Genomic DNA, 15,462 nt, shown 5'->3' with positions numbered 1-15,462 from the left:
TTACATTTTTCTTATTATTGGCTTTATGTAGGGAAAATTTTATGAACTCTATGAACTAGATGCTGAAATTGGGCATAAGGAGCTTGATTGGAAAATGACCTTTAGTGGTGTGGGAAAATGTCGACAGGTAACTTTTTCTATGGTGCTGGTTTTTGTTCTGTATTTCTTTATACCCATGAGAAGGTTTTTGTTCATAATAATTTCTATCTATTGGCATGTTCCATTGGCAGGTTGGCATCTCTGAGAGTGGGGTTGATGATGCGGTTCAAAAGTTGATTGCTCGCGGGTGAGCAAATTAGATCTAGAATCTGTTTATATATTTTGCTGTTTTATCCTAATTAGTGTTAAATGATTGCTGAATGATTGTTGAAAGCTACGTATGAATGGTGTTGAGACAAACGAAAATGAAAAAATACCTTGTTCTCATTAGTTGGCCAACCAGCTGCTTGCAGCTTTAAATACATAAAGGGGGTGCCCTGCTCTAACTGTCAACTATCACTACTAACTGTACAAACAAAACATATAACAAAAATACAACCAATATCTGATACTCCCCCTCAAGATGGATCATGAATATCAAGAATGGCCATCTTGTCCAATAAAGGAAACAACCGGGCAGCCGGTAGAGGCTTAGTAAACACATCAGCTAGTTGATGCTGAGTGCGAATAGAAAGTAGCTTGAGGATGCCAGCAGCAAGCTTGTTCTGAACAAAATGACAATCAAGTTCGATGTGCTTTGTGCGCTCATGGAAAACAGGATTAGTAGTGATGTGTACTGCAGTGTGGTTGTCACAAAATAGTAGAGCAGGAGCAGGAGAAGATATTTGAAAATCCAATAAAAGTTGAGTAAGCCACACGAGTTCACTAGCAACAGAGGCAAGAGCACGATATTCAGCCTCAGTAGATGATATGGAAACAATACTCTGCTTCTTTGCCTTCCAGGAGACACCAAGGAGTCACCAAGGAATATACAAAAGCCGGTGACAGATTTCCCAGAGTCTAGACAAGATCCCCAATCAACATCAGAAAAGGCACGAAGTTGAAGAGAAGAAGATGCTGAAAAGAATTACCCTTGACCTGGAGCTGCCTTCAAATATTGAAGAAGATGATGAGCTGCATCAAGATGAGGTTGTCGAGGGTTAGACACAAACTGATTGAGCTTGTGCACAACAAAGGTGATATCAGGTCTAGAGATGGTCAAATACAACAATCGACCAATGAGTCTTCTATACACAGTAGGATCCTTAAGTAAATCCCCTTCAAACGAACATAGCACATGGCTTGGAATTGGAAATCATAGGTAAAGAAGCAGGTTTACAAGCCAAAAATCTGGTATCCTCAAGAAGCTGTAGTGTAGTGCCTTTGGGAGAAAAGTATACCTTTATTAGATTGAACTATTTCCAAGCCAAGAAAGTATCTTTACCGGCTAAGATCTTTAATCTTAAATTGGCTGTGAGTCTATGACAGTAATGTTAAGACCAATGATAATGATGTCATCAACGTAAACAAAAAGAGCCACAAAAGAAAAACCAGTACCCTTGGTGAACAAAGAATAATCAGTCTGAGACTGATGAAAACCATGTTGAACAAGTACAATGGAGAATTTTGAGAACTACTGTCAGGAAGCTTGTTTCAAGCCATAAATGGACTTGTGGAACTTGCATACTAACCTCCCCCGCTCGAGAATGAACCTGATTTTTAATTTGATAACCAAGTGGAAGATCCATGTACACCTCCTCAAAAAGATCACCATGAAGGAAAGCATTATTAACATCAAGTTGAACAAGTGACCACCTGTTAATAGCAGCAAGAGCAAGTAGGACTTTGACTGTAACCAGCTTGGCAACTGGGGAAAAGGTATCAAGGAAATCTAAGTCCTCTTGTTGAGACCCTTTGGCCACTAAATGGGCTTTGTGCCTCTCTATGGTGCCATCAGACTTATATTTGATCTTATACACCCATCTACAACCAATAGAATGCTTATCATGTGGAAGAGGGACAGCAGACCAAGTGTTGTTTTGCTGCATAGCCTCTAATTCAACAGTCATGGCATCCCTCCAATGAGCATATTGGACAGCCTGATGGTAGTATTGTGGTTCAAAAGAGGAAGATACTGTAAGAAGAAAAGATCTATGGGTAGAAGAAAGATGGGTGTAAGAAAGGTGTTGATGTAAGGGATATAATGGCTGAGCAAAAGGAGTGGGTCTGCTAGCCAAGAGGTTACAATGAAAGTCTCTAAGATAAGGAGGTTTTGAGGATCTAGCAGACCTGCGGACAGGAAGAGAAGATGAAATAGGAGGTTGAGAATCAGTTAGGAGAGTATGATCCTCGTCTAAAGTTGGAGAAACAATAGGATCAGATGAAGGTATGATGGGACAGGACAAGTCAGAAGCTGGCTTAGGCAAACAAAGTCAGGGAAAGGGTCTAGCACTTCGTCAGAAGTAGTGACAGAATGAAAAGGAAAGATGTGTTCATGGAAAACAATATCTCAAGAGACAAAAATGGCTTTAGTGGCTATGTCATACAGCTTGTATCCTTTAATGCCTGGAGGATAACCAATAAACACACAAGCTGTAGCTCTAGGATGGAATTTTGTCCTGTGAGAGGGCAAAGTGGAAGCAAAGCATAGGCTGCCAAATACTCTAAAAGAATCATAGTCCACAGGGATATGATATAACAGTTGATAATGAGAACTATCATGGAAAATAGAGGCTGGTGTTCTATTTATCAGAAATGTTGCAGTAAGAATACAATCTCCCCAAAATTTGATAGGCACCCAGGACTGGAAATATAAAGTCCTAGTTATATTAAGAAGGTGCTGGTGTTTATGTTCTACAATTAAGTTTTGCTCAGGTCTCTCAACACATGACAATTGATGGACAACTCCTTTTGAAGCAAAGAAATCAGTAAACTGTAGCTCAGGTGCATTGTCGGACCTAACCCCTTTAATAACTGTATGAAATTGGGTTTCAACAAGTGAGAAAAACTTGGGAATAATAGACCTAGCATCAGACTTATGTGTCATGAGAAAAACCCAAGTGAACCGTGTACAATCATCCACCAAAGTCAAAAAATAGCGATGCCCAGCATAAGTAGGAATAGGATATGGACCCCATGTGTTACAATGGATAAGATCAAATGCACACTTAGACAAATGATTATTAGAAATGAAAGATAAACGTCTCTGTTTGGCCAGGGGACATATTGAACAAGGACATATTCAACAAATCCTTCAATAAGACCAGCTTTTTAAAAGAAAGATGGCCTAACCTACAAATTATTCTTCCCAATCAATGCACTCACAGATATCAAATTAAATTTGAAGTGAGGCGTATAAAGTACATTCTGAAGTACTAGGTGAGAGCTAAGCTTCACTGTCCCAATGAAATTAACAGAGATTTGACTATGATTAGGAAGTGTAACAAAGGAATTTTGAACTGGCCTCATGCATTCAAAAGAAGACCGATTACAACATATATGATTGGTGGCCCCTGAGTCTATTATCTAATACCTAGGGTAACTAAGCCTTGGATTAATTGAAATAGAGTAGCATGTACCTGATGCTTGATCAGGAGAAGCATCAACATTTGTGCCAGTCTTAGCATCAGAGAGATGTGAGTTGAGCATTCCCAGCAATTGTTGATATTGAACAGGGCTTAAAGTCTGCATAAAGCTCCCAAAATTCTCATGATTCTTAGGTTGGTTAGGAACACATTCAAATACTTGACTGACAGTGGCAGAATTTGCTTGACCAAGTTGATTAGTCCTTTGTTTAGGTTTGTATCCGGAGGATATCCATGCAACTCGTAACATTTTTCAATGGTATGTCCATTGTACCCACTATGTGTACAAAATGGACGTTCCTTCTTTTGATTATTACCATATCCATGTTTATTCCCTTCATGTTTCACAGAAAATACTACAAATTCATTCCCATTCCCACCAACAGAGGCAATTATATTCCTTTGATTCTCTTCTTGAGATATAAGAGCAAAAACCTTATTGATTGGGGGAATAGGGTCCATGAGAAGCAATTGACCTCTTGCGTAAAAGAATCATTAAGTCCTATCAGAAAAGACATGACGTACTTGGTTTGATAGTGATCTGCAAGAGCTTTAGTACCCCTGCAAGTACACTTCCCACATGAGCACATAGGCCTATAATTGCTAAGTTTCTCCCAAATTATCTTAAGCTTGGTGAAATAGGAACTTATAGAAAGCTGACATTGATTTACATTCATCAGATCACGACGCATTTGGAAGATCTGAGGCTCGTTGCTCTGCTGGTATCATTCCTTGAGGTCTGTCCAGATCTCGTGTGCGAACTCTGAGTAAATCACACTAGTCAAAACTTCCTTGGACACAGAATTGAGTATCCAAGAAATGACTCTGATTGTTGCGGATCCATGCGTTGAAAATCGGATCTCTAATTGTTGGCCTTTCGATTGATCCATCAATAAACCCTAGTTTATTCTTCATGAACAGCATGATCAACATAGCGTGACTCCATGAGCCATGATTGTACCTGGTTAAAGGTTCAAACACTAGGACAAGACCAGGACTATCGGAATGATGAAGAAAGAACGGACTTGATCCATCATCGATGGCAGAATTGTTCATCGATGATGAAGACAGATCTGGAGTTGTTGTCGCCATAGATATGGACAGACAGTAAGATTTGGAAGAAAAATGAAATTGCAGCCTTCGAACAAAGAAGGAATGCAAGATCTGTTGAGGTCACCAGAGAATGGCCGGAAAACCACGAAGTGGATCACAAAGACAGAAGCGAGCTATTGCTCTGATACCATGTTGAGACAAACGAAAATGAAAAAATACGTCGTTCTCATTAGTTAGCCAACCAGCTGCTTGCAGCTTTAAATACATAAAGGGGGTGCCCTGCTCTTAACTGTCAACTATCGCTACTAACTGTACAAACAAAACATATAACAAACATACAACTAAAATACAACCAATATCTGATAAATGGTTTGCAAGTGTCCTTGCTGTAAAGAAACAAGCCTGTGAAAGAGTTCATTTAATGTTTTGCACTTTTTGTTCTTGAATGCTGATCCCAAATCAGGCACGGTAGTCAATATGGAAGGGTTTAACCCATTCATGTACTGATTAATCTTATCTAGACTTGTATTCCAGGTAATAATGTTTGTCATCTCAAGAGTCATAACTTTTTTGCTGAAGGTATAAAGTCGGGCGAATGGAGCAGTTGGAAACATCTGAGCAAGCAAAAGCCAGAGGAGGTGCTACTTCTGTAAGTTTGCAGCTGGCCTCTAAAATGGTCAAATTCCTTCTAGGACTGATGAATTTATTTATTTATTTCTAAATTCTGTATGAAAATATTTTCATACCTTTGATTGATAGTGATTCTCATGGGTCATCAGGCAAGGAGATGTCCTTTGCAGCCAAGCAACTGGATGAGCATTTACCTTCAACTGGTGTCTTTGTTGTCTTGTATTATGCATTAAAGTTAAAGCTTCTCAGTAGTTCTCACTTACATGAAATCTCCATTTCAAGTCACTGTCAGACCCTGTCCAAGGTCAACAAATGCTATATAAAAACGCATCTTGCATTTTAAACCTTTGATCAAAAGAAATTTCTCCTAGGCTCATCTATAGCCATTACAGGAGAAAAACAGTAGCGAGAGAAAAAATTATTGCTTTAAACTACTTCTATACATTTATTTCTCTCTCTCTCTTTTTTTTTTCCCACAGGGGCAGGGTGGGGGGCCATGGAGGAAATGGTAAATTAGTTGACGTGCTTATATATGTTCCTTAATATCTCCTAGGGGAATCTTTCTAGATTGATCAGGGCTGAACACTTACTTTTTCCTTGTTCATTGGACCCATAATTTTCAGACGCTGTACTGCTGTAGTATACATACTGGTGTGTGGAAACTGTATGAGAAACTTTGGCATGAAGTGGATAACAATGAGACAGATGAGGATTCAGATATTTGTTTAGGTTGAATCTTGTGCCTATATCTGCTTCCACACTCTGGAGTTTCTTCTTGCATTTAGAGCGTCAAAATACTTCTAACTTTTGTCTTTGAGTTTCCTCTTTAACAACATTTAAGCATCCTAAACCCCCTTTCTAGATTAGTGCATGCCCTCAAAATACAAGACCTGCAAGTTTAGCATCAATGACTATTGCTAAGGAAACCTTCAGAAGCTAGCAGTAGTCGTCATTTTTTTAGCAAATTCAAGGTAGTTCTGAGCATGAGTAGGGAGTATTGTTGCTCTATAGTTTAATATTTTCTTTCATGTGTACTTCTGAAATTTGCATCAGGCACTTTTTTTCTTGCTGAGTGAAGATTAGTTACTGTAAAAATATGCATGTTCAACCACTTACACTAGTGTCCTTTATCAATCCAGGAATAACTTTGCAATTGCTTTTCTAGTCTGAGAATCAATTACTTTTCTAGTCTCATCCTCAGATTGCACAGCAACATGTTCCCTTTAATATGTGGTTTCACTGCCTTGATGATCATAGATAGCAATGGTATGAATAATGAGTTAAACCAAATGATGTGACTTTTGGTTTTCAGGTAATCCAAAGAAAATTAGTTCAGGTACTAACACCATCAATCACAACTGATGGCAACCTTGGGCCTGATTCTGTTCACCTTCTCGCAATAAAAGAGGTTTGTACAGTTCTTAAATGATAATCATAGAAATGCTCAATGTTAATATTATTGTGTGTGTTTGGCATTGAATTTATTAATTATTTTCCTTTTTTCTTTTTTCTATTTCTTGTTCTATCCTATACTTCAATCATTTTTTCTATTTTTTAAACCTTTTACAATTTTAGGTAATTTCTTAACATCATTTGCACAGAATCCATCAGTACATGTATTGGCTTTTGTCCTTTTTAATTCTCTAAAAGATATCAGCTTCATTAGTTTCAAAAATAAATTGATGCTTAAGGTTATCTCCATTATTATATTATATTGCTATTCTTTATGCTTCCCTAACTTTGTTTAAAGTAAATCTGTGCGTTTTATTGAAATGGATTCAGTGTTCAATCGATTTAATATTGCTTCTGAAAGATTCAGACTCACAATTATCTTCTACTGTGGCTAATGTTGGAACATTTACCCATTCTAAAAGTTCCTGCCTCATATATACTTTATCTAAAAACTAGCATGATATGATTGTTGATGCTTTAAGGTACAGGCTAAAGCATTCTCATTGTTCTGTAACATTCTTCCCATTTGTCACTTCTCAAGATTTGAAAACAGGGCCTTAGCCACACAAAAACAAAAAAACAAGACACCGTAGCCCCCCCTCCAAAAAAAAAGAAGACAGTGAAGATTGGTGGAGGACATTAAACTAGAGGATATTTTTGGGAAGCTCAGACTATCAACTTTACAGTCTATGTAGTTTATATGTGATAATCAGGCAATAGTCCACATTGCTTCCAACTGTGTTTTGGGAAAGAAACTAGATATGCTAATTGTCATTTCATTTCAGAGATTGTGTTGCAAATTTTTTTCAAAGCTAACTCATCTGAAGTTCAAAAGATCAGATTGTAGATTTGTTTACCAAAGCTATAGGCGAAGTTGAAGCGAACTTTATTTGTGAAAGCTTGGAATATATGATGTATATGGTCCAGCTCCAGCTTGAGCCTCACTAGGCATTTATGTAATCAAAAGTATTATTAAGGTTATAGGTGTATCATCCATGTATTATGTTTTCTCAATATAAAATACAAAGCAAGACAACTCTATTTGGGTGCCTAGTATGCTTCCATCTGTTGTAAAGTTTACATTGCCAAATTTATCATTTGTATTTGGCATGCAGAAGTATCACATCTTGATGATATGCATCATGGAGATTCTATGGACTGTGGATATATTAATGTGCTGCATTGTGTTTACTTTTGTGTCTAGGGGAACTGTGAACTTAATAATGGTTCAACTGCATATGGCTTTGCTTTTGTTGACTGTGCTGCTTTAAAATTTTGGGTTGGTTCCATTAGTGATGATGCTTCCTGTGCAGCATTGGGGGCATTGTTGATGCAAGTAAGCTCTTGATTACTTTTTTGCCTTTGAATGTCTGTTAATAAATGCAATTTTTGAAATATAGATATCTTTTTATTGTTTTTTATTCTAGGTGTCACCTAAGGAAGTAATATATGAAAGTCCAGGTAAACTTCCATTTGCTACTTGATTTTGAAGTGATAGATTAAAAAATTTTAGTTGGTATTTTTCCCCACAACCTGCTATAAGATCTTATGTTCCAGGGATGTCCAGAGAAGCTCAAAAGGCACTCAAAAAGTACACACTAACTGGTGAGTATGAGGTTAAGATTAACATTTTCACCAGCATATTTTGTTAATGGTCCCCCAAATTATTTCTTTAGCATATCTTGTTGAACTGTTATAAAGACGTTGAGTGGCATAGAGAATTGGTGGAATAGCATCCCAACAACCTCCAGTTGGCTAACAGAGATTACATGAATAATAAATAGCTGGGATATGTGGCTAACATGCCTTGCATTGCTGCATTGCAGCAACTCCTGAATTGGCCTTTGCTCCATGATAGCCATTCAACCACTCAGTTGTCATGCCATGTCAGCAGGATTTGATGTCTGCAAGGCTTTATATCTTTTTCCACAAGGAAAAGTCCTATTCTTTGGTGAAATGTTTTGTTTCCACCATTGTTCCTGTAGGTGTATCTGCTTTGTTTCCTTGGTAGGATATTAGCTCGTCTTTGATCTGATCCCCATTTAAGCTTGCTAGCTGGGTATTGGAATTGGCTTGCCTTTGCTGACAATGATGATAGCTGGGTATTTGCTTTCACTCACTCACAAACCCATCTTGATGATGTGGGCATGTCTTAGAACTTATAAACTGATTGAGGCGAGTCTGGTTGAGATAAGCAAGTTAACAAGTGTAGGAGTATGATTATACTATCATGTGATAGGTATTAGGCATGCTTGTGTATGCCTGCATGTCTTACCCCTGTATTGGGACACATGGACTGACCGTCATACAATGACAAAGGTTAAGGGAGTATCTGAATTCATAGGTCTCCAGAACACTTGTAACCTGCACATTTGGCTACTACTGGTTATTTTCATTAGTCATTGCTATGGTATGGTGGCATTATATACAGCCAAGCATTATGAGAAAAAGTGGTCTAGGTATGCCAGTACCTTGAAATAAGACAAATCAACAATTCTGGGGTTATATTATGTGGCTTGGTGGCTTGAGACAGAATTGCCTTTGTATGACACTCAAACAAGAAAGGCTTAGAGAGGAAATTCTTGTTTTAATCTAGAATGGCTTCTAAATGATAAAACCTATTTGCAGATAGCTCAACCTTGTTTAGCTTAGGTTTATACTTAGCATTGACAAAAAGCAAATGGGATACCATCCTTTTTATATTGGAGTCTCTAATCCCAGGAAAGACATGATAATCCTGCCTCCAGCATTGTGTCATGTACATAGGGTTTAGTCTAGGATTGGATTGTAAATCGAGAGGAATCATAAGAGTTTGGAGTCAAGAACAAAATGATTGAAGGGAGAAATTGGACAGAGATGGAGGAAGATAACAGATAGAAATGAGGAGGGAGAGTTGCATATTAGAACAAAGAAAGGGAGAGAAAATATCAGAACAGGAGGAAGAAATCAAAGAGAGAGAGTTTGAGAGAGAAAATAGGATTCAATTGTCGTTCAACATAATGATTCATTTGTTTACAGTAGCCTTTTATAGGCATATCTGGCTCATAACAAAATGCATAAAAACACTAATGTGCTTCTAACCAATTTGCTAAAATATCTCCTAACAACTATTATAAGTCTATTACAATATTGCCCCTCTATTGTTTCTAGGGTCATGACTCATAACAATTCTCCCCCTCCTTGAGAATGTTCTTGGGGACAAGAACTTGTAGCAAGTAGCTATTGCTCTTCATCTAATCCCAGCCTTCTCTATTTGGTGTATCCTTCTTTCTCCTTCTAGGCCACTTCCTTTTCACTTTTATGTTCTTTCTGTTTTGCTTTTCCTGCCAAGGTAGAGTGTATTCTTTGAGAGTCCTTATATAGAGATTATGCCAGTGAGTTGTAATAACAAGCAGTCTAGCACCGATATCCATATAGATTGATGGTCCTTTAGTCATATTTTCCTAATCCAATGCTATTCCATTTCCCACAAACTTCTTATCCGAAACACCACCAATTCCTTCAGCCCATACAATAGCCACCAGGGGTAACGAGTTGGTCTTGACTTCCTCTGTCACTTCATCAAATGCTTCCCCATTATTCCCTTGCAGCCTTTCAGTAGGTGCATCTTGAGGTGTTATTTCTTTTTCTAACTTCTCCATCTCAGCAGGAGAATTCCTCTCCAATTCTAAGAACTCCTTGTCGCCTCCTATTATCCTTGTCATCCAATTGACTGCATCATTCAGCTCTAGTTTTGGACTTCCATGATTATCATTTAGAACACCCTCATCAAGAACTTTTTTTCCAAAGGAATCAGTGTGTTCCTTTAATTCTCCTTTTGTCCTCACACCCTAGACTAAACCCCTGAAATTGTTGTTGTTGCTGTCGCACTGTCATTACAATCACCTTCCTTGTCAATTCTGCCTAAACTGGTATACTTCTTCAACTCCACATTGGACGTAAGCAGTGAATTAATTTCCTGCCACCTTGACTTCTTTTTCGACTACTCCATTTTAAGGAATTCCTCTGGGTTAAAACTTCCGCAATAATCATCGAAAAATTTAATGGGAAAATTGTAGTGATATTTCTTAGTCAGTATCATTTTAAACTCTTGCAACTGCTCGTGTAACATACGGCTGAATTCTTCACACGTTTCATGTATCGCATTGTTTATTTCCTTGCGCTTTTAACTAAATTGATTATCAGCATTCTTTTGTTGCAATTGAGGTTCCAATTGTATCGTGCATGCATTGCTTCCCATGGCTACACGAGCAGCAGATCCCATTGAAAATGAAACATTCTTTTGTTGCAATTGAGGCTCCCACGGCCTCATGCGCGCATTGCCTATCTTGGCAGAACTTTCACAGGTGGAACAAGCCACAAGCCAAGAAACCGAAGCTCTTTCCACCTTGCTTCGCCTCTCAAATTCAAAGGTCCGAACCAGGGGCTACTCTCTCACTTGGGAATTAACCACGTCGGCTAGCAATAGCTTAAACGGATCGGAATTCACCTGGCTAGCTTGCTGACAAAGTTTGCCTCCCAAACTCCAAACCTCAGTGCTACGGCAGCCATCTATCACTCCAGGCATCAGAATCAATTTCTGAAAATCAGTCGTCTCCTGTACTACTTCAAGTGGCTTTGGAATTTAAGTGACTCTGCCTGAATTCGTCCCGATCTAATTTAGTAGCCGTAAATAGCTTCGCTTTGAGTTCACCTCTGCTCGCCTGTATTTGCTTCCACTATCAGTAGAAGTATATATTTGCTGGAGTCGAAATCACAACCAAAGTGACTCATGATCGCCCCAACCGGTGCTTCCTTCTCGCGCAATCATCGTTCAACGTCGTCACTTGATGTTAATTGTCAATCCACACTTCCCAGCCGATCGTTGTGGGTCACTTGTCGGAACTTCTAGTTCTATTGAGTTCAGTGGACTCTGGAATTCGCTGCTCAATTAATTCATTGGAGTTGCTGGAAACACTGTCAAACCTGCCAAGCCAAGTTGCCTTCAAGCCTTCTCAACCTAAACCTTAACTAAGGAAATTGATTTCCCTGCCTTCAACTCAAATCAAAACCACAACCAAAGAATAGCTACCACCCAATCATCGTCAAACATTGTCCAATGGTTAGAGGACCATCGGCTCGGCTCCGATGTTGCTCCTTAAGTTCGCCTGGATGGTCAAGATTGGCTTTGCTTGCAATCGCTGTGGATTCAACGATCGCCTCCCTGCTGACTCCTCCTCCTCGCCCAATAACCGTCAGACTTCACCTACTTCACACTTTAGTGGCCTAAAGAATCAATTGGATTCGAGAATCTATTGGATTTGTTACGATTTCCGATGAGTTCTTTGAATTCACAGAATCTCTGCTCGATTGATCCCACAGAGAGTCATCAGCATCAATTTTGAGATTTCCTGGTTGCTTCTTTGTCTCTAACGCCAAATGCACCATAATAGTTGGAATTGTGCTAGAAGAAGATACCTAAGGCTAAGGACCTACTCTAGAAGAAGATAATCAGTGCGCACTCTGATTATCGCCTAAACCTCCTTTTGCTGGCAATCACTGCAACCGATCGCTATGGATTAACAACCTAACTCGCCTCTGACACTACTACTTGAATTCGCCGGATAAGATGCACGACTTCTGAAATCAACTTGCAATTCCAAATCCAACTTTCGATAATCGCTGGCCTGTTACACTTCTGAAAATCGTCGATCTACGATTTGCTTCCAGAAAACAATCAGCTACTCTGCTCAATCAATTTCGCTGAGAATTTTCGAAATCGACTACCAAAATTGTACAAACCACAGCCAAAGAACGACTTCTTTGATACCAATTGTTGTGTACCTAGGGTTTAGCCTAGAATTGGATTGTAAATTGAGAGGAGTTTGGAGTCAAGAACAGAATGATTGGAGGGGGAAATTGGACAAAAATGGGGGAAGATAACAAATGGAAATGAGGAGGGAGAGTTGCAAGTCAGAACAAAGAGAGGGAGAGAAAAATATCGTAATAGGAGGAAGAAATCAAAGAGAGAGTTTGAGAGAGAAAATAGGATTCAATTATCATTCAACATATTGATCCATCCGTTTACAGTAGCCTTTTATAGGCGTATCTGGCTCGTAATAGAATGCACAACACCCATGTGCTTCAAACCAATTTGCAGTGTTCTAAAAATTGGCTTAGACGGCCGCCCCGAATATGGCCTAGTTGGCCCCTCTAGGCGCCGGCCCGATTAATTGGGCAGCAGCGGCGCCTAGTTGCCTAGGATGCCTAATTTTCGGGTTTAAATCTTACCCTTTGTCGATTCTGAAGCCTCTCTTACTCCTCTTAGCCGTCTCGCCCTCTCATACTCCTCTCAACCCAAGGCCACCGCTGCCTCAATGCTGTCGATACCTCCTTGCTGCCTCTAGCTCCATCGCGACCTCCTCCCCGCCTCTACACCGTCAAGCTCTGTCCTTGCTGCCGCTTCCTCGTTGCGTTAACGCCGCCACTATCAAGCTCCATCTTTACTTCCGCCCCCCCCCCCCCCTCTCTCTTTCTCGCGCGTGCGCGTTGCTGGTGTTAGCTATTAGGGTTTATTATGTTATTTAATTTTTTTTCTATTTATATGTTAGATATATATATATACATTTTCTTTTCTATTTATATGTTAAATATATTAGATATATATATGTCGACGTTCAGAATTAGTCGACCATGATTTGTAGGCTCGTAATGAGAAGATTAACACAAATGCAAAGAGGAAGAATTGATAGAAGCAAAGATAAACAGCACACAGGGAAATTTTACGTGGTTTTCAGCCAGAACAATGCTTACTCCACGACTGTTCTTTGGGTATTCCAGCTGAGTAACAGTATATTATTCTTGTAGTTTTCTCTCCTTTACAATGGTATTTTTGACCCCTATTTATAGTGAGGGGTGTTTACAATTGCATAAAATCCAAAAGTGAAAAAATGACATCATGGGGAAAATGTCTTTATCAACTCCATAAAATCGGGAGTGGACTCCGTATTACTAGGGATCTGGTTTGCCTTAGATAAAGTAGGTGGGTCTTTACCTTTGGTCTTTCAGTAGCAATGTTGCTATGCGAACTAAATGGTTAGGCCAGCGAGCTGGAAGCATTGCTGGGAACTCGCTTGGTTAGTCCTGGGAGCTCGCTGGGGTTTGCTTGGTTCCGTGGTCTAAGCTCGGGTTTCAAAGATGTGTGATCTTGTTCTGGCGAGCTCGACCTTAGGCCTATTGGGCTTCAGGCGATTGGGCCGACCTGTTGGGTCAAGCCCAATCCGTAAGAAGTAGTGCGGGAAATACCCATAACAATATATATATGTATATTTTTTCTATTTATATGTTAGATATATATCTAATATATAAATGTTAGATATATATATATATATATATTTTTATGCCACTTTCAATTTTGATTTAATTGAAAATAACATCAAGTTACATCACAAAGTTAAAAAAAATCAACAATTTTCCTAAGCCTGCCTAGGCGCTAGGCCCCAATCTGGCTCCCGACTAGTGCCTAACGCATTTTAGAACACTGCCAATTTGCTAAAATATCTCCTAACAACTATTATAAACATATTACCATATTGCCCCTCTATTGCTCCTAGGGTCATAACACATTGGAACATCCATACTTTGCCTCATGTCTTTCCAGGCGTGTTGCTTTGTCTTTTACCCCTTTTCCATATGCTTATAATTCCTAGGTACTAGTGGCATATACCTACAATGAGCTCTAATTTTATTGGAGCTTGTCTTGGTGACAATAAGAATCGTTAATTGTTCTTTTGGCTAGGGCATGCATGCTTTCTTTTATTCAGGTCCTGATCAAAGGGTATGTGCACTTTCTTTCCGTTTTTTCTTTGTTAGGCTTTTTTAAATAGTGGTAGAGCCTTAATATCAGTATTACATAGTGGTTTTGTGAATCCATTATAGCCTGCTATTATGATGCTAACAAATTTCACTGCCATAATGCCCTTCACTAACTCGTAATGTCCCATAGTGGTGGCAACAACTCATCACCATGTGGTTTTCAGGCCTTGCAGCAGCCTAGTGGTTGTAAAGCAGCATCTTCTTTGACATTAAATTTGATAAAAATTGGCCTATATGGCTGGTAGTTATGCGTGTTGTTGACATGATTAATCAGCTTTATGAGGATGGTTGTTTATTGTCATTGTTTGTCCATATAAGATTACTAGGACTACTACTAATTATCGCTGTCATTGTTATTTAATATCATCATCATTATTGTTGTTACTGCTGATTCTTTTGAGAGGATTTTAGTTATTGACCTGAAAATTTTGTCTCCCTACATTCACCCAATAGTTCGATATATGTTGAAGAGTGCTTAAGTTCTGTCTATCTTGCAGGATCCGCTGCTTCACAACTCACTCCTGTACAGCCAGCTGTTGATTTTATAGATTCTTCTGAAGTTAGAAATTTTATTCAGTCAAAAAGATACTTCAAAGGGTGTAGTGATACGTACAATTGTTTTCTTGATGGCATTATGCACCCGGCTCTTGCATTATGTGCACTTGGTGGACTCATTAGTCATCTATCCAGGTTGATGGTAAGCTTTTGCATGCAATTTATTTTACATTAATGTTATTAATGTACATGGTAGCTTCAATGACTGATTTAATTTTGGGCAGTCAGATGATGTTTTACGTAATGGAGATCTTCAACCATACCAAGTCTATAGGGGTTGCCTCAGAATTGATGGGCAGACATTGGTTAATCTTGAGATATTCAATAATAATGCTGATGGTGGTCCATCAGGCAA

The 15,462-nt window shown here is 38.9% G+C and overlaps 1 protein-coding gene across 1 annotated transcript in view; it reads left to right on the top strand.

Annotated features, from left to right (window-relative positions):
- LOC127795079 (DNA mismatch repair protein MSH7) overlaps positions 1-15,462 on the top strand; it is a 31,493-nt gene that overhangs the window by 11,091 nt on the left and 4,940 nt on the right. The window contains exons 3-11 of the mRNA XM_052326527.1: positions 32-127; positions 231-286; positions 5,196-5,265; positions 6,559-6,654; positions 7,903-8,034; positions 8,126-8,159; positions 8,256-8,303; positions 15,050-15,249; positions 15,332-15,458. Of these exons, the coding sequence (XP_052182487.1) occupies positions 32-127; positions 231-286; positions 5,196-5,265; positions 6,559-6,654; positions 7,903-8,034; positions 8,126-8,159; positions 8,256-8,303; positions 15,050-15,249; positions 15,332-15,458 (859 nt within the window). The remainder of the gene's footprint in view (positions 1-31; positions 128-230; positions 287-5,195; positions 5,266-6,558; positions 6,655-7,902; positions 8,035-8,125; positions 8,160-8,255; positions 8,304-15,049; positions 15,250-15,331; positions 15,459-15,462) is intronic.

The sequence above is a fragment of the Diospyros lotus genome, chromosome 2 (assembly GCF_014633365.1).
Source record: "Diospyros lotus cultivar Yz01 chromosome 2, ASM1463336v1, whole genome shotgun sequence".
In the NCBI taxonomy this organism is placed as follows: Eukaryota; Viridiplantae; Streptophyta; class Magnoliopsida; order Ericales; family Ebenaceae; genus Diospyros; species Diospyros lotus.
The sequence above is the reverse complement of the archived record's forward strand: the minus strand, read 5'-3'. Positions and strand labels throughout refer to the sequence as shown.